The sequence below is a fragment of the Scyliorhinus torazame genome, chromosome 15 (assembly GCF_047496885.1).
Source record: "Scyliorhinus torazame isolate Kashiwa2021f chromosome 15, sScyTor2.1, whole genome shotgun sequence".
Classification (NCBI taxonomy): Eukaryota; Metazoa; Chordata; class Chondrichthyes; order Carcharhiniformes; family Scyliorhinidae; genus Scyliorhinus; species Scyliorhinus torazame.
In genome coordinates this window covers 126087188-126105063 of record NC_092721.1, presented here as the reverse complement: position 1 = coordinate 126105063, position 17876 = coordinate 126087188, and the positions used below count along the sequence as shown (strand labels likewise).

Sequence of the window (17876 nt, the reverse complement as noted above, 5' to 3'; positions counted from 1 at the left end):
TATGTGAGCACGATGCTCAATTGCTGATGGGCGCGGGAGCCTTCCCGAGGCCTCTGGCTAGATAGGGCTCACCGGGTCCTAGCAAGGAGACCCAAGGCCAACGAGCCGCCAAGGGCTGTAGTAGTGAGGTTTCACCGCTTTATGGACAGAGAGTGTGTCCTGAGATGGGCCAAGAAAGAGCAGAGCAGCAGGTGGGAGAACACGGAGATCTGAATCTACCAGGACTGGAGCGCAGAGGTGGCTAAGAAGAGAGTGGGTTTTAATCAGGCTAAGGCGGTGCTCCATCGAAAGGGGGTGAAGTTCGGTATGCTGCAGCCAGCGTGATTGTAGGTCACGTTCCAGGATCGGCACCACTATTTTGAAACGCCTGATGAGGCTTGGAGTTTTATACGGACTGAAAGGTTGGACTCAAATTGAGGGTTTGTTGTGGGGGGGATGTTTACTGTGTATATAGTGTTTATTACATTTAGGGAATGTTCCTCTGGTTTGGGTGCCGGATGGAAATGGGGGAAGCGATTGGATGGGGAGACTGTGGGAGACTGTGGGCGTCGGTGTTGGAGGGGCAGACCCCCACGAAGGAAGAGGGGGAGTGGAGGCCCAGGGATGGGGAATTGGGGTAAGGCTGCAAAAGGCCGGCTCAGGAAAGCGCGGGCTTTTTCCCGCGCTAGGGAAGGACGGTGGTGGGGGCTGGGTGTGTGTGTGTGTGCGTGCGCGCTGGAGAGGAGCGCACACTGACTGCCAGGGAGGGATTCTCACATTGGAGGGGGTCGATGGAATGGTGGGAGAGGCCGGGGTCAGCAGACTTACGGGAGTGTTATGGGGGAGCAAAAGGGCTAGATGTGGATCTAGCGGGGGGAGGGGGGGGGGGGGGAAATAGGGTTGCTGCTGCAATGGCCAAAGGGGAGCTGGAAGTAGGAGAGGTGGTCGGGCAGGGGTCCGCCGTCTGGGGGATCCGCGGGCACGTGACTGGCCTAGAAAAGGAGATGGCTAGTCGGCAAGGGGGGGGGTTGAGCAGCCCCCCAATCCGGCTCATAACTTGGAATGTGAGGGGCCTGAACGGGCCGGTCAAGAGGGCCCGGGTGTTCGCGCACTTAAAGGGACTGAAGGCAGACGTGGTTATGCTCCAGGAGACACATTTGAAGGTGGCAGATCAGGTTAGGCTGAGAAAGGGATGGGTAGGACAGGTATTCCATTCAGGGTTGGATGCGAAGAACAGAGGGGTTGCAATACTGGTGGGGAAGCGGGTGCCGTTTGAGGCAATGAATATTGTAGTAGATAATGGGGGTCGATATGTGATGGTGAGCTGTAGGTTGCAGGGGGTGCGGGTGGTACTGGTAAACGTATACGCCCCGAACTGGGATGATGCCGGATTTATGAAACGCATGCTGGGTCGGATTCCGGACCTGGAGGTAGGAAGCTTGATAATGGGGGTGCTGGACCCAGCACTGGATCGCTCTAGGTCCAGGACGGGTAAGAGGCTGGCTGCGGCCAAGGTGCTTAGGGGGTTTATGGACCAGATGGGGGGAGTGGATCCATGGAGGTTTGCCAGGCCCCAGGCCAGGGAATTTTCATTCTTTTCCCACATCCACAGAGCCTACTCCCGGATAGATTTTTAAATTTTGAGTAGGGCGCTAATCTCAAAAGTGGTGGGAACGGAGGATTCGGCCATAGCCATCTCGGACCACACCCCACACTGGGTGGAGCTGGAGTTAGGAGAGGAGAGGGATCAACGCCCGCTGTGGCGTCTAGATGTGGGATTATTGGCGGACGAGGTGGTGTGCGGGCGGGTGCGGAGTGCATTGAAAGATATTTGGAGGCCATTGACAACGGGGAGGTGCAGGTGGGGGTAGTCAGGGAGGCGCTGAAGGCGGTGGTCAGGGGAGAGTTAATCTCCATCAGGGCCCACAGGGAGAAGAGAGAGAGCAGGGAGAGGGAGAGGTTGGTGGGGGAGATCTTAAGGGTGGACAGGAGATATGTAGAGGCCCCCGAGGAGGGACTACTCGGGGAACGGAGGAACCTCCAGACGGAGTTCGACCTGTAGACCACAGGGAAAGCAGAGGCACAGTGGAGGAAAACACAGGGGGCGACGTATGAGTATGGGGAGAAGGCGAGTCGGGTGCTGGCACACCAGCTTCGTAAGAGGGAGGCAGCGAGGGAGATAGGTGGAGTTAAGGATAGCGGGGGGAATACGGTGCGGAGTGCGGTGAGAATAAATGAGGTATTTAGGGACTTCTATGGAGATCTGTACAGATCTGAGCCCCCAGCGGGGGAAGAGGGGATGTGACGATTTTTGGATCAGCTGAGGTTCCCGAGGGTGGAGGAGCAGGAGGTGGCTGGTTTAGGGGCGCCAATTGGGCTGGAGGAGCTGGTTAAAGGATTGGGGAGCATGCAGGCGGGGAAGGCCCCGGGGCCAGATGCGTTCCCGGTCGGGTTTTACAGGGAAATACATGGACCTACTAGTCCCGTTGCTAGTGAGGACTTTCAATAAGGCAAGGGGGGGGGGGGGGGGGGGGGGGGGGGGGGACCTTGCCCCCGACAATGTCCGAGGCGCTGATCTCTCTGATCCTGAAGCGGGACAAGGACCTACTGCAGTGTGGGTCGTATAGACCGATCTCGCTCCTCAATGTGGATGCTAAGTTGCTGGCAAAAGTGCTGGCTACAAGAATGGAGGACTGTGTCCCGGTGGTGATTCATGAGGACCAGACGGGATTTGTAAAGGACAGGCAGCTAAACACTAATGTGCGGAGGCTCCTCAATGTGATTATGATGTTCTCGGTGGAGGGAGAAGCGGAGGTAGTGGCAGCTATGGACGCGGAGAAGGCATTCGACCGGGTGGAGTGGGAGTATCTTTGGGAAGTGTTGCGGAGGTTTGGGTTCGGGGAGGGGTTCATCGGCTGGGTCAGATTGCTATATAGAGCCCCGGTGGCGAGTGTGGCTACGAATCGGCGGAGGTCGGAGTACTTTCGGCTGTACCGAGGGACGAGGCAGGGGTGCCCCCTGTCCCCCTTGCTGTTTGCATTGCCGATTGAGACTCCGGCCATGGCACTAAGGGAGCCCAGGAAATGGAGGGGACTGGTCCGAGGGGGAGAGGAACATCGGATGTCGCTGTATGCGGACAACCTGTTGCTGTATGTGGCAGATCCAGTGGAGGGGATGGCGGAGGTCATGCGGAACTTAAGGGAGTTTGGGGACTTCTTGGGGTCTAAGCTTAATGTAGGGAAAAGTGAGCTCCTTGTGGTGCATCCAGTGGACCAGGGAAGGGGGATAGACGACCTGCCGTTGATGAGGGCAGAAAGGAGCTTTCGGTACTTAGGGATCCAGGTGGCTGGGAGTTGGGGGGCCCTGCACAAACTCAATTTGATGCAGTTGGTGGAGCAGATGGAGGAGGATTTCAAAAGATGGGATGTGCTGCCACTCTCGCTAGTGGGCAGGGTGCAGTCGGTTAAAATGATGGTCCTCCCGAGGTTTCTCTTTGTGTTCCACTGCCTTCCCATTATGATTCCCAAGGCCTTTTTCAAACAGGTAGGTTGGAGTATCATGGGTTTCGTGTGGGCAAATAAGACCACAAGGGTAAAGAGGGTGTTTCTGGAGCGTAGTAGGGACAGGAGAGGGCTGGCTCTGCCGAATTTGTGCGACTATTATTGGGCAGCCAATGTGGCGATGATCCGTAAGTGGGTAATGGAGGGAGAGGAGGCAGCGTGGAAGAGGTTAAAGATGGCGTCCTGTGTGGGCACGAGCCTGAGGGCGCTGGCGACGACACCGCTGCGGCTCTCGCCGACAAGGTACACCACGAGTCCGGTGGTGGCGGCGACGTTGAAGATCTGGGGGCAGTGGAGATGACACAAGGGCGAGGTGGGAGCCTCGGTTTGATCCCCAATTCGGGAGAGCCATCAGTTCGTCCCAGGAAGGATGGATGGGGGATTTCGGAGCTGGCATCGGGCAGGGATTAGAAAAATGGGGGACCTGTTTATAGAGGGGACGTTTGTGAGCCTGGGGGCGCTGGAGGAGAGGTTTGGGTTACCCCCGGGAAATGCTTTCAGGTATATGCAAGTGAGGGCGTTTGTGTGGCGGCAGGTGAGGGAATTCCCGCTGCTCCCGGCTCAGGGGACTCAGGACAGGATGATTTCGGGTGCATGGGTTGGAGAAGGCAGGGTTTCGGCGATCTACCAGGAGCTGAAAGAAGAGGAGGAGGCCTCGGTAGAGGAGTTAAAGGGCAAGTGGGAGGAGGAGCTTGGGGAGGAGATAGATGAGGGTCTGTGGGCTGATGCCCTGAGTAGGGTTAATTCTTCCTCCTCTTGCGCCAGGCTCAGCCTAATACAATTCAAGGTTATTCACAGAGCGCATATGACAGGGGCGAGGTTGAGTAGGTTCTTTGGGGTGGAGGATAGATGTGGGAGGTGCTCGGGAAGCCCGGCGAATCACGTCCACATGTTCTGGTCGTGCCCGGCATTGGATGGGTTTTGGAGGGGTTTCGCGAGGACTATGTCCAAGGTGGTGAAAGTCCAGGTCAAGCCGAGTTGGGGGCTGGCACTATTTAGGGTAACGGACGAGCCGGGAGTGCAGGAGGCGAAAGAGGACGGTATCCTGGCCTTTGCGTCCCTGTTAGCCCGGCGGAGGATCTTGCTATTATGGAAGCCCCCCATTGTGGAAGCCTGGATAAATTACATGGCAGGGTTCATTAAGCTGGAGAGGATAAAGTTTGCCTTACGAGAGTCTGTGCAGGGGTTCTTCAGGCGGTGGCAACCGTTCCTAGACTATCTCGCGGAGCGTTAGGAGGAGGTCAGCAGCAGCAGCAACCCAATGGTGGGGGAGGGAATTCGGGTGGGGGGGGGGGGGGGCTTCCCTACGGGTATCTTTGAATGTCATATGGGGGGGTTACTGTATATGGGGAAACCCAATGAAAATGTTTTGTATAATTTTTGACTGTTGTGTTTGCGTTTCTTTCTTTTTGTTATGGGGGGGGGGGGTTTGTTAAAAATTGTTGGAAAATTTGAATAAACACATTTAAAAAAAGAAAAAGAAAAATACTTTAGAGGGAGAAAGTTATCAGCTAGAAATGTCAATTTCAAATAATGCTCTGAAAGGCATGCAAAAATTTTCAATTTTCTCAACTTTAAAAAAAATTTTTTTTTTTTTTTTTTAAAAGAGTACCCAATATTTTTTTCCAATTCGGGGCAATTTTTTTTAGTGTGGCCAATCCACATACCCTGCACATCTTTGGGTTGTGGGGGGTGAAACCCACGCAAACATGGGGAGAATGTGCAAACTCCACACGGACAGTGACCCAGAGCCGGGATCGAAACAGAGACCTCAGCGCCGTGATGCAGCAGTGCTAACCACTGCGCCACCAATTTTCACAATTTAAGACAAATCAATAGTATGTTCTGTAAGTAACAGATATCAAAATAGAAAGCATTTCTTAAATTAGAACAATTTTGAAATAATTGTAAGAAGTTGTTCTCTCTCCTTTTAAATCAGCAGAGTATGGTCTTTAAATTGATCGAAAATGATATGCTGTATAATGATTGCAATCTCACATTAACAGATGTTTCTTTTAATGGTTCTATAACGAGACTCACTTGCCAAATTGTTTTCAGCTTGAAACTGGAGAATCTGTGCCTCCATTTTGGTTAATTGTTTCTGCAATGTTTCAACGGTCTTTCTGTGATCTTCTTGCAGGTGCCGGGCTTGGTCACGGAAGCTTTGGTGCGCTGCTTCATTCTGGGCAATCATCTGACTCACAGTTTGAGCATGCTCTGATTTCAGCAGTATGTTTTCAGACTGCACACAGCAAAGTCTGTAAAGTTTAAAAATGCAAGTGTCAACAAGTTCACCTCACTGCATTTGTGAAATGTTATATAAAACTTCCTTATAAAATTGAGACTGTTTCCTCCGCTGCATTAAGGGGAGTAGGCAAGAGACTACTATCCTATCTTCTGTTCATGTTCCTTGGAGTTAGGATGTGCGTAACAGTGGAACATCTCTCCATATTTTGTTTTACATTTTTTTTTGGATATCACAGCGCCAGGGACTCGGGTTCAATTCTGACCTCGGGCAACTGTGGAGTTTGCACATTCTCCCCTTGTCTGCATGAGTTTCATCCGGATGCTCCGGTTTCCTCCCAGAGACCAAAAGATGTGCAGGTTAGGTGGATTGGCCATGCTAAATTGCCCCTAAATGGGGATAGAGCCTAGGTAGGCTGCTCTTTCAGAGGGTCATTGCGAACACTATGAGCCAAATGACCTCCTTTTACACTGTAGGGTTTCTATGATTCTATGTTTTCTGGCTGAAATTCCTGGGTTGAATTGAAGAATTCACCATATTTAGATTTATCAACATATACTGAGGTATTAAACTCCAGCAATGCATAAACAAATCTAGAGTATTGGTAATGTAATGTGTTGCGCAAGTAGATAAGATAAGGGGCTGGTTTAGCACAGTGGGCTAAACAGTTGGTTTGTAATGCAGAACAAGGCAGCAGCATGGGTTCAATCCCCGTACCGGCCTCCCCGAACAGGCGTCGGAATGTGACGACAAGAGGCTTTTCACAGTAACTTCATTGAAGCCTACTTGTGACAATAAGCGATTATTATTATTAGTTAGTTTAGACAATACAAAATATATAGTGTTAAAAATCTCAAATCAAGCATCATAATTTATTATGATCTGGATTTAAATGAACTCAAAAGCCGACAATTTGTACACTTGCATGCAAATACCACAAATACATATGTATTTCTGCATGAAATTTCATTTTTTAAACTGCATATTTCTGGAACACAATTACTTGTAATGACTTCCAAATGTATCCAATAGGTTGTTAATGCTCACTTTGAAATAAGCCACTATTAAATAACTCATACTTCAAATAACAGTAGGCTATTCATGTGCAACACAGAAACATTATGATAATTCTGATTGTAAACAACAGTGGGACACAATGGGTGAGGACAAAAAAGGTCCAAAATTAGTTTCATGAAGTAGGTCTGAATATTCAATGTTTGCTTTGTGAAGAGCAAAATGGAGTATGTTACCTGTAATTTATTTACATCAAGTTTGAGCTTGTTTGGATTAGTCTAGTTTGTAAAAATATTCCTTTCAGATTCATTTAAATTAACATTTTAAAATCTTGTGTGGTAGCACCTCAGTGCTTTAAATGATTTTCAAAGTAACTTCATTGCAGTATTAATAACAACAAAGAACAATATGGAACAAGAACAGGGCCTTCGGCCCTCCAAGCCTACGCCGACTATGGCACCTGCCTAATCTAAAACTGTTTGCACTTACGGAGTGCGTATCCTTCCATTCCCACCCTATTCATATATTTGTCCAGATGTCCTTTAAATGCCGCTATCGTACCTGTTCCCACCACCTCCTCAGGCAGCGTGTTCCATATATTTACCACCCACTGTGTAAAAAAACTTGCCTCGCACATCTGTTCTAAACTTTTCCCCAAGCACTTTAAACCTATGTCCCCCTGTACCGGACTCCCCGACCCTAGGAAAGAGCATCTGATTAATGCAAGCCTATTTGTGACAATAATAAAGATTATTATTATAAACACAAAAAAAGCTCCTGAAGAATTTAATTGCAACTCCAGATTTACTGATATTTATATCTCATATTGAATGTGCAAAAACATCAATTCATCTTCAAAGTTCAAGAGTGGTACTGACAAAATTTCAGCTCTATCTGTGACAAATGGAAAAGTCTCTGGTTATAGAGTGTATAAAAGATGCAAAGGGCAGCATGGTGGCGCAGTGGAAGCACTGCAGTCTCACGGCTCCGAGGTCCCAGGTTCGATCCCGGCTCTGGGTCACTGTCCGTGTGGAGTTTGCACATTCTCCCAGTGTTTGCGTGGGTTTTGCCCCCACAACCCAAAGATGTACAAGGTAGGTGGATTGAACAAGCTAAATTGCCCCTTGATTGGAAAAAATGAATTGGGTACTCTAATTTAAAAAAAAAAAATTTTTTTTCAAAGCAATAGCATAAAATTACATGAATTGTAACTGAACCAAAAATACAGTAAATACTTGAAACTGCACAATCAAATGCAGCAAGAGATTTTATTTCAGAAAATTAATTACGGTACTTATGTCTACTTAAGAACTACTTGTGGAGCTTGAAAAACAATAAAAAGACATACTTTTCTCGAATCTCAGCCTCCTTGGACACAGTTTCCTGCAGAATCTTGTTATGTCGCTCCAGCAGCATATCATGCTCCAACTGTAGAGCCTGCAGCTCACATACATTGACTTGTAAGTTGCACTGAGTCTCCTGCAACTTAGCCTTGAGTTGGTCAACCACCTTTTGGTGATGTTCTCTAAACCAAAAAAATGTTTACATTTATTCAGAACAATCACACTTCATTGGCTCACCTGTGTAATTAATTATCAATTTGAATGATCACAGTTAATAGTGCTTCTGCTCAATGATGAAATGTTTTATTGGGATTCTTTGTGAATTTTGGATTATAAATTTGGCATCTCTTTAATTGCAAAATACTGTAAGGTAGTTTTAAGAAAGAACATATTTGGGCTCCAGCAAGTCTTGCTTTGCAGTAAAGAGAAGCCAAAGCGACAATGCTGATGGGCCAGCAAAGTAGCTTCAGGTTAGATTGTTGTGGGGATGCTGGGAGCACTCTTCCATTGGTCAAGAGCTGCAAATATTGGGCTCGAAGTTGTATAAAAATGATGGTGCATCGCTGAGATTTTTGCACTTGCCCAGGGTTAGCATTTGTCATAGAACACTTGGGCATTTATCTGGTGTTAGGAGAAGAGTATATCATTTGTCAGTAGGACACTTGCTAGCATTTGCATTGGACATTGCCAGTCAAGGGTTTTTGTCACAGGCTGCAGGGTTGCTGCAGGAACCATGCATTAGACCTAGTTAGTGACTAAAGTAACTACCACAGGGCTGAGGACTGCCTTAAGAACAAAGAAAAGTACAGCACAGGGACAGGCCCTTTGGCCCTCCAAGCCTGCGCCAACCATGCTGCCCGTCTAAACTAAAATCTTCTACACTTCCGGGGTCCGTATCCCTCTATTCCCATCCTATTCATGTATTTGTCAAGATGCCCCTTAAACGTCACTATCGTTCCTGCTTCCACTACCTCCTCCGACAGCGAGTTCCAGGCACCCACTATCCTCTAAAAAAACTTGCCTCGTACATCTCCTCTAAACCTTGCCCCTCGCACCTTAAACCTATGCCCCCTAGTAATTGACCCCTCTACCCTGGAAAAAAAGTCTCTGACTATCCATTCTGTCTATGCCCCTCATAATATTGTAGACCAGGTAGAAGGAACCAAAAAGAGAAGACCCTAGAAGTCCCAGGATCTATGGGAAAGACAGGCAGACACGTGTTGAACTTAAGTATTGTGCCATGTCTCACCTAATGAAATGTTACATATCAATGGGATAAATTTTTATTGTCTGATAAACCTCGATAGTTTACATTTTAAATTAGTGATTGTCCTATTTGCTAATATGGTTATTCGTCAACAAGATTTTTCTTACTCTGGGGTTTATTATACAGTCCAAATCCCGACATCTAGGATACTATTGGCCAAGCAATCCCATATTAAGCATATTGCAATTTCACAAAACAAATCATGGAATCAAAGTCTTACTTTTGCTAGGTTAATGATTGTAGCAAAGGCTGCTGCAACACATCCCCATATTGACAGACGAGAGAAAAATACACTACAATTTCACTCCAAGACATGGCACAAACCAGTGAAAGGCAAGATATGACTATTTGGCCTTTCACAATCTATCTTCAAACATTTGATTTTATCCAAATGAACAACCAACTGTATTTTGAAAAGCTCTAATGTATGAATCCAATAAGCTACCAGTAGATTAAACAAAGTGTCTTTAATGAAACATTTCAGAGAAAAGTTAAAAGGAAGATTATTCCAAATGATTTTCATGCTTTGAATACAAGATCTATTGTAATTTACTTGAAATTACATTTAATTTCTCTGGTCTTACTGGTCAAATTCACCTTGAAGCAATATTCTGTTTTAACTTCTATATTCACCTTGATGCCATTCCTACCCATCCTTGAACCTCCGTCTCTCTATACTGCCCAACTTCAACTTTTCTCATGTTTTCCCTTGAAACTTTGAGTCATTTTTTTGTTGTTTTTTCTGTGAATCCACCCCGGTGCACATTTTTTTTGGAAGCATAGAAATCAAAATTGTAAACAATACTTCAAGTTGGTCTGGCACTATATTGTTTCAGAATAATCTTTAATTGACTTAAACTATTTTAGATAGGTATACCTCCATTCTATTTAGTTCTCCACATTTCAGATATGAGCCGACAGTTACATCCTTGGCCCCTTAAGCCACATTTATGTTGTTGAGGTTTGTTACTACTACTAAATGTAGTATGGTCTTACCCCTGGTGGGTTCCACAACACTGTTCCAGACAACTGTCCATACCCAAACCAAAGTCCTAACTTGTCTGATATGTTGATAATGAGCGCACCAGGAGCACTGCTGAACTTGTGAAATGATTATAAAGTATCCAAGAAATAATTCTGAACTCAAATTTGACCTTTACAGGCATTGGTCAGAGTAATAACAGAGTAGAATGAGGCCTTTCAACCCACTTAGTACATGCAGGCGGTTTGTCTAGCAATCCAAAACAGATCCATTTCCCTGTTCGATCCCCATATCCCTCCCGGTTTATTTCCCTTAAGTGCCCTTCCAATTTTGAAATAATTAATTGGGGTGCATTCTCCCTTTGGGAGACTATGGCCATCAGGATTCTCCGTTTTGCCGGCAGCCCAGGGGTTTCCTGACTGCATGGGGCTGCCGCACAATGAATAACCCCATTGATCAGCCGGCGAAACGGAGAATCCTGCCCCATGTTCTCCTGGCGAAGCAGAAATACACCTGATTTACGTTCCCCCAGGGAGCGCAAATTGGGAACCAATTCTGTAACCCTTGCCATGCAAATGTATCATGGCAAGGACTATGAGGGATTCCCCTGGGCCGCCATTTTGAGTGGGTGGCCTGATAACAAAGTCCCGCAGCCAGCCACCGCGGCCCCGCCGAATTCCTCGGGTGCCCCCACCTTCCAGAGTATGGAGGTGATCCAACCCGCTAGCACGAAGGGTCCCTCTTCATCAGGAGCACCCCCCTTCCCAGGGTCTCCCTTCATCAGGAGCACCCCCCTTCCCAGGGTCTCCCTTCATCAGGAGCACCCCCCTTCCCAGGGTCTCCCTTCATCAGGAGCACCCCCCTTCCCAGGGTCTCCCTTCATCAGGAGCACCCCCCTTCCCAGGGTCTCCCTTCATCAGGAGCACCCCCCTTCCCAGGGTCTCCCTTCATCAGGAGTGCCCCCCTTCCCAGGGTCCAGCTTCAACGGGAGCCCCTCCCCCTTCCCAGAACCCCCTTCAATGAAACCCCTCCCCCTTCCCAGTGTCCCCCTTCAACAGGAGCCCCCTCTCTTCCCAGGGTACCCCTTCAATAGGAGCACCCCCCACTTCCCAGGGTGCCCCTTCAACAGGACCTCTCCACCTTCCCAGGGTCCCCCTTCAACAGGAGCCCCTCCCCTACAATGGGAGCCCCTCCCCCTTCCCAGAACCCCCTTCAATGGAACCCCTCCCCCTTCCCAGAACCCCCTTCAATGGAACCCCTCCACCTTCCCAGGTTCCCCCTTCAACAGGAGCCCCCTCCCTTCCCAGGGTACCCCTTCAATAGGAGCCCCCCCCCCACTTCCCAGGGTGCCCCTTCAACGGGACCGCGCCACCTTCCCAGGGTCCCCCTTCAACAGGAGCCCCTCCCCTACAATGACAGCCCCTCCACCTTCCCAGAACCCCCTTCAATGGAACCCCTCCCCCTTCCCAGGGTCCCCCTCCCTTCCCAGGGTACCCCTTCAATAGGAGCCCCCCCCCACTTCCCAGGGTCCTCCTCCTTCATGGAGAGAACCCTCCATCCTCCAGGGTCCCCTGTCTTCACAGAGAGCCCCTCTCCAGGGTCCCCTTTATAGGGAGCCCCCCTTCATGGGGAAGCCCCCCCCTTCAAAGGGCGGCCCCCACTCCATAAAAAGGAGCACCCCCCAGGGTCCCCCTCCTTCATAGTGAGCCCACCCTCCCAGGGCCCCCTCCTTCATAGGGGGTCCCCCTCCTTCATAGGGAGCCCCCCCACCCCCCAGGGTCCACCTCATTCGGGGAGCCTCCCCAGGGTCCCCCTCCTTCATAGGGAGCCATTCCCACCCAGGGTCCCCCTCCTTCATAGGAAGCCCCCACCCACCAGGGTCCCCCTCCTTCATAGGGAGCCCCCCCAGGGTCCCCCTCCTTCATAGGGAGCCCCGCCCCCAGGGTCCCCCTCCTTCATAGGGAGCCCCGCCTCCAGGGTCCCCCTCCTTCATAGGGAGCCCCTCCAAAAGGGTCCCCCTCCTTCATAGGGGGTCCCCCTCCTTCATAGGGGGTCCCCCTCCTTCATAGGGAGCCCCGCCCCCCCAGGTTATACCTCATTCGGGGAGCCCCCCCCCCAGGGTCCCCCTCCTTCATAGGGAGCCATTCCCCCCAGGGTCCCCCTCCTTCAGAGGAGGCCCCCACCCACCAGGGTCCCCCTCCTTCATAGGGAGCCCCTCCAGGGTCCCCCTCCTTCACAGGGAGCCCCCCAGGGTCCCCCTCCTTCATAGGGAGCCCCCCAGGGTCCCCCTCCTTCATAGGGAGCCCCCCCCCCAGGGTTCCCCTCCTTCATAGGGAGCCCCATCTCTCCCAGGGTCCCCTCCTTCATAGGGAGCCCCCCTCCACCATGCTCCCCCTCCTTGATATGGAGCCCCCACCCCAGGGTACCCCTCCTTCATAGGGAGACCCCCCCCAGGGTCCCCCACCTCCATAGGGAGCCCCCCACCCCCAGGGTCCCCCTCCTTCATAGGGAGCCCGCCACCTCCAGGGTCCCCCTCCTTCATAGGGAGCCCACCACCCCCAGGGTCCCCCCTCCTTCATAGGGAGCCCACCACCCCCAGGGTCCCCCCTCCTTCAGAGGGAGCCCCCCCCCAGGGTCCCCATCCTTCATAGGGAGCCCCCCAGGGCCCCCTCCTTCATAGGGAGCCCCCCCAGGGTCCCCCTCCTTCATAGGGAGCCCCCCAGGGTCCCCCTCCTTCATAGGGAGCTCCCCCCCCCAAGGGTCCCCCTCCTTCATAGGGAGCACCCCCCCCCCCCCCCAAGGGTCCCCATCCTTCATAGGGAGCCCCCCCCCCCCCCCAGGGTCCCCCTCCTTCACAGGGAGCCCCCCCCCCAGGGTCCCCCTCCTTCATAGGGAGCCCCCTCCTTCATAGGGGGTCCCCCTCCTTCATAGGGGGTCCCCCTCCTTCATAGGGAGCCCCTCCCCAGGGTCCGACTCCTTCATAGGGAGCCCCCCCTTCATAGGGGAGCCCCCCCCTTCATAGGGAGCTCCTCCCCAGGGTCCCCCTCCTTCATAGGGAGCCCCCCCCCCCAGGGTCCCCCTACTTCATAGGGAGCCCCCCCCCCGGCCAGGGTCCCCCTCCTTCATAGGGAGCCTCCCGCCCGGGTCCCCCTCCTTCATAGGGAGCCTCCCCCCCCCCGGGTCCCCCTCCTTCATAGGGAGCCCCCCAGGGCCCCCTCCTTCATAGGGAGCCCCCCCCAGGGTCCCCCTCCTTCATAGGGAGCCCCCCAGGGTCCCCCTCCTTCATAGGGGGGTCCCCCTCCTTCATAGGGAGCCCCCCCCCCCCAAGGGTCCCCCTCCTTCATAGGGAGCATCCCCCCCCCAGGGATCCCCATCCTTCATAGGGAGCCCCCCCCCCCAGGGTCCCCCTCCTTCATAGGGAGCCCCCTCCTTCATAGGGGGTCCCCCTCCTTCATAGGGGGTCCCCCTCCTTCATAAGGGGCCCCCTCCTTCATAGGGGGGCCCTCCCCAGGGTCCGACTCCTTCATAGGGAGCCCCCCCCCCCCCAGGGTCCCCCTCCTTCATAGGGAGCCTCCCGCCCGGGTCCCCCTCCTTCATAGGGAGCCCCCCCACCCCCCAGGGACCCCCTCCTTCATAGGGGGGACCCCCTCCTTCATAGGGGGGACCCCCTCCTTCATAGGGAGCCCCCCCCCCCCCAGGGACCCCCTCCTTCATAGGGAGCCACCCCCCCCAGGGTCCCCCTCCTTCATAGGGAGCCCCCGACAGGGTCCCCCTCCTTCATAGGGAGCCCCCCCCCCCCCCCAGGGTCCCCCTCCCTCATAGGGCGCCCATTCCCCAGGGAGCCCATTCCCCAGGGTTCCCCTCCTTCATATGGAGCCTCCCTCCCTTCCCTGGGTCCCCCTCAATAATAGGGAGCTCCCCTCACAGGGTCCCCCTCATTCGTAGAGAGCCCCCCACTCCCAGGGTCCCCCTCCTTCATAGGGTGCCCCATCCCTCCCAGGGTCCCTCTTCATTCGGAGCCCCCTCTCTTCCCAGGGTCCCCCGTCATAGGGTGACTCCCCCCATTTCTAGGGACCCCATGCACAGGGAGACCTCCTCAGGGACCCCATGAATAGGGAGATCTCCTCAGGCACCCCATGAGCATGGAGACCCATCTCAGGGACCCCATTAATAGGGAGAACCCCCTCCCTCAGGGTCCCCATGAACAGGAGACCCTGCCAGGGACCGCATAAATGGGGAACCCCCCTCGGGGGCCCTATGAATAGGGAGACCCCCCCTCAGGGATCCCACGAATAGGGAGACCCCCCCTCAGGGATCCCACGAATAGGGAGACCCCCCCTCAGGGATCCCACGAATAGGGGGACCCCCCCTCAGGGATCCCACGAATAGGAAGACCCCCCCTCAGGGATCCAACAAATGGGGAGACCCCCCCCTCAGGGAACTCACGAATAGGGAGACCCCCCCTCAGGGATCCCATGAATAGGGAGACCTCCCCCTCAGGGATCCCATGAATAAGGAGACCCACCCTCAGGGATCCCATGAATAGGGAGACCCCCCCCCTCAGGGATCCCACGAATAGGGAGACCACCCTTCAGGGATCCCACGAATAGGGAGACCCCCCTTCAGGGATCCCACGAATAGGGAGACCCCCCTCAGGGATCTCACGAATAGGGAGACCCCCCCCTCAGGGATCCCATGAATAAGGAGACCCACCCTCAGGGATCCCATGAATAGGGAGACCCCCCCCCCCCCCCCCCCCTCAGGGATCCCACGAACAGGAAGACCCCCCTCAGGGATCCCACAATTAGGAACCCCCCCCCCCCTCAGGGACCCCACAAGTAGTGAACCCCCCATCAGGGACCTCACAAATAGGGAGACCCCCCCAGGGACCCCATGGAGATTCCCCCCTCAGGGACCCCATGAATAGGGAGAACCCGCCCTCAGGGACCCTGTGAATTGTGAGACGCCCTCCCCCACGCAGTGTTTGGAATGCACTTAGTGATTGGAATGCACAACCTCTCTTTGATGGGTTCGATGTTTGTAAACATTGGAGTTTCAACACTTAAAGGTAAGTGTTACAACTGCAATCTTTTGCACTATCCCTGTCTGGACTGCTCTCTAGGTTCCAGACAGGGGTCTCTATTCTGGGTGGGGGGTCACCCTATTCATGGGGTCCCTGAGGGGGGGTTCGCCCTATTCAGGGGGTCCCTTATGTTAGGGTGTCTGGTTGGGGCCTTCCTTCAGTTACAGGGTCCCAGGTCATTAAGACCCATTTGCATTCATTTACATCCTCCTGCGTGTTTGTGAACCTCAATCTCTGCACCTGTGGGAAGTTGGACCATCGCGTTCGAATTGGCGCTATGTGCAGACCCCGATTTCCCCCCAAAGTCCGATTCTCTGTCCCATTGGGGAATGCACTTTGGGCATTGCAGGACAGAGAATCCAGGCCATTATCTCGGATTCCACGACCTTTGTGGGCAGTGAGTTCAAGGCTATTACCAATCACTGCATAAAAATACTTTTTCTCACATCTCTCCTGCATTCCGTGCCGAAAACCTTAAATTTGCACCCCCTAGACCTTGTACTATCAGCTAGTGGGAACACTTTATCTTTGTCTACCATATCTAAACCGGACATACTTTTTTTCACATCTATCAGATCTGCCCTTCAATCTTCTTTGCTTCAGGAGGAACTGGCAGGGCTTATAACAGCTTTTGACAAATGGGGACCTTGTGAAGAGAGCCCAGACAGGTAAATACAAAATACAGCCCGGATGGGGGCAGGTGATGCCCAGCCAGTATTCTGGCAGTGTCAGGTAGGGGGGCTTCAGTGTCCGTGGGGGGGGGGGGGGGGGGGGGGGGAGACCTCTCTCATTTTTATTTTTTGTTTAGATTGCGACACCCTTTAAAAACGGTGCCCCGATCTCTTGAAGGCTCATTCAAAGCCCATCCCTCCAGCGTGACATCGTGGGACCCTTCTCCAAAGTTAGCCCATCCCTCCAGCGTGACAGCGCGGAACCCATCTCCAAGGTTTTTTTGACCAAGTGCCAAAAAATATGGTGCAAAAAGCTGGCAGTGAAGCCACGGGCTGCACACCCGCTTTTCCTGACGGAGTTGATATTTAGTCATAAAACACCAAATGCTTCTATTTATGAAGCCAAAGATCCACTTGCATTGCTAAGTACTCTCTCAATATGTCCTGCCATTTTTGAAGATCCATGCACATGAATCACCAGATCCGTCTGTCCATGCACACTCTTTAGAAATTTGGTCATTGCCTCTCCCTATCCCTTTTCACAAAATGCATCACCTCACGCTTCCCTGAATTAAATTCCATTTGGCCCTTGTCTGCCTATTCTGCTAGCTTATTTATGTCCTGTTGCAGCTGACTGGTATCGTACTCACCATTTGCCAATCCTCCAAGTTTGATTTCATCAGCAACTTTTGAAATGTTACTGTGTATTCTCATACCCAAGTCCTATAACAGCCTCCCCGAACAGGCGCCGGAACGTGGCGACTAGGGGCTTTTCACAGTCATTTCATTTGAAGCCTACTTGTTACAATAAGCGATTTTCATTTCATTATATCAAAAAAACACTGTTCCCAGCACCGACTTGAGGGGAACATCTCCAATCTGAAAAAATGACCATGCCCTATGACTCGCTGTTGTCTATCTTTAAGGCAATTCTTTACCAAACTGACACTGACCCTCTTATTTCATGAGCCACAATTTTGTTAACCAGCTCTTCACGTGCTACTTCGTCAACTACTTTCTTAAAATCCATACAGACAACATCCATTGCATTCAACCTTCTATGCTACCTCACTGAAAAATGTAATCAGATTAGTCAAGTACACGTGCCTTTTATAAAACCATGCTGGCCCTCCTTAGTTCATTCAAATCTCTCCAAGTGCCATGTAATAGTTTCCATGTTTATTGTATCTAAAACCTTACTGTTAAATTGACCAGCCTGTCGTCATTATGAATGGCCTTACACCTTTCCATGCATAAATATATCATAATTGCCACTCTACCTTTCTCTGGCAACTCCCCTATAACTATGGTAGATTGGAGGATTTGATAAAGGCAGCTGGGCCAGACAGCTTGTCCATTCTAAACATAGCCTCCTTTCAAATGCATCCATCCTGCCAATTTTCAACCCATCCATTACCTCTACTATCTCAGCTTCTAGCAATATTGTGAGCACCCGCTTAGTAAACAACAAGTACTCAGTAAGTCTCAGTAGCCTTGCCCTGTGCCTCTAAGAATATCATAGAATCCATACAGTGGAGGAGGCTATTCAGCCCATCGAGTCTGCACTGACCCGCTATCCAGACCCAATCCCCCACTCTATCCCAGTAACTTCACAATGGGCCAATTTATCATGGCCATTCCATCTACATCTTTGGACTGTGGGAGGAAATTGGAGCATCTGGAGGAAATCCACGCAAATATGGGAAAAATGTGCAAACTCCACACAGACAGC

General features: G+C 51.7%; 1 protein-coding gene across 1 annotated transcript in view; it reads right to left on the bottom strand.

Annotated features, from left to right (window-relative positions):
- The window catches only part of LOC140391800 (GRIP and coiled-coil domain-containing protein 2), a 103801-nt gene that overhangs the window by 14899 nt on the left and 71026 nt on the right, over positions 1-17876 (bottom strand). The window contains exons 18-19 of the mRNA XM_072476684.1: positions 8147-8323; positions 5580-5797 (exon numbers count right to left, since the gene is read on the bottom strand). Of these exons, the coding sequence (XP_072332785.1) occupies positions 5580-5797; positions 8147-8323 (395 nt within the window). The remainder of the gene's footprint in view (positions 1-5579; positions 5798-8146; positions 8324-17876) is intronic.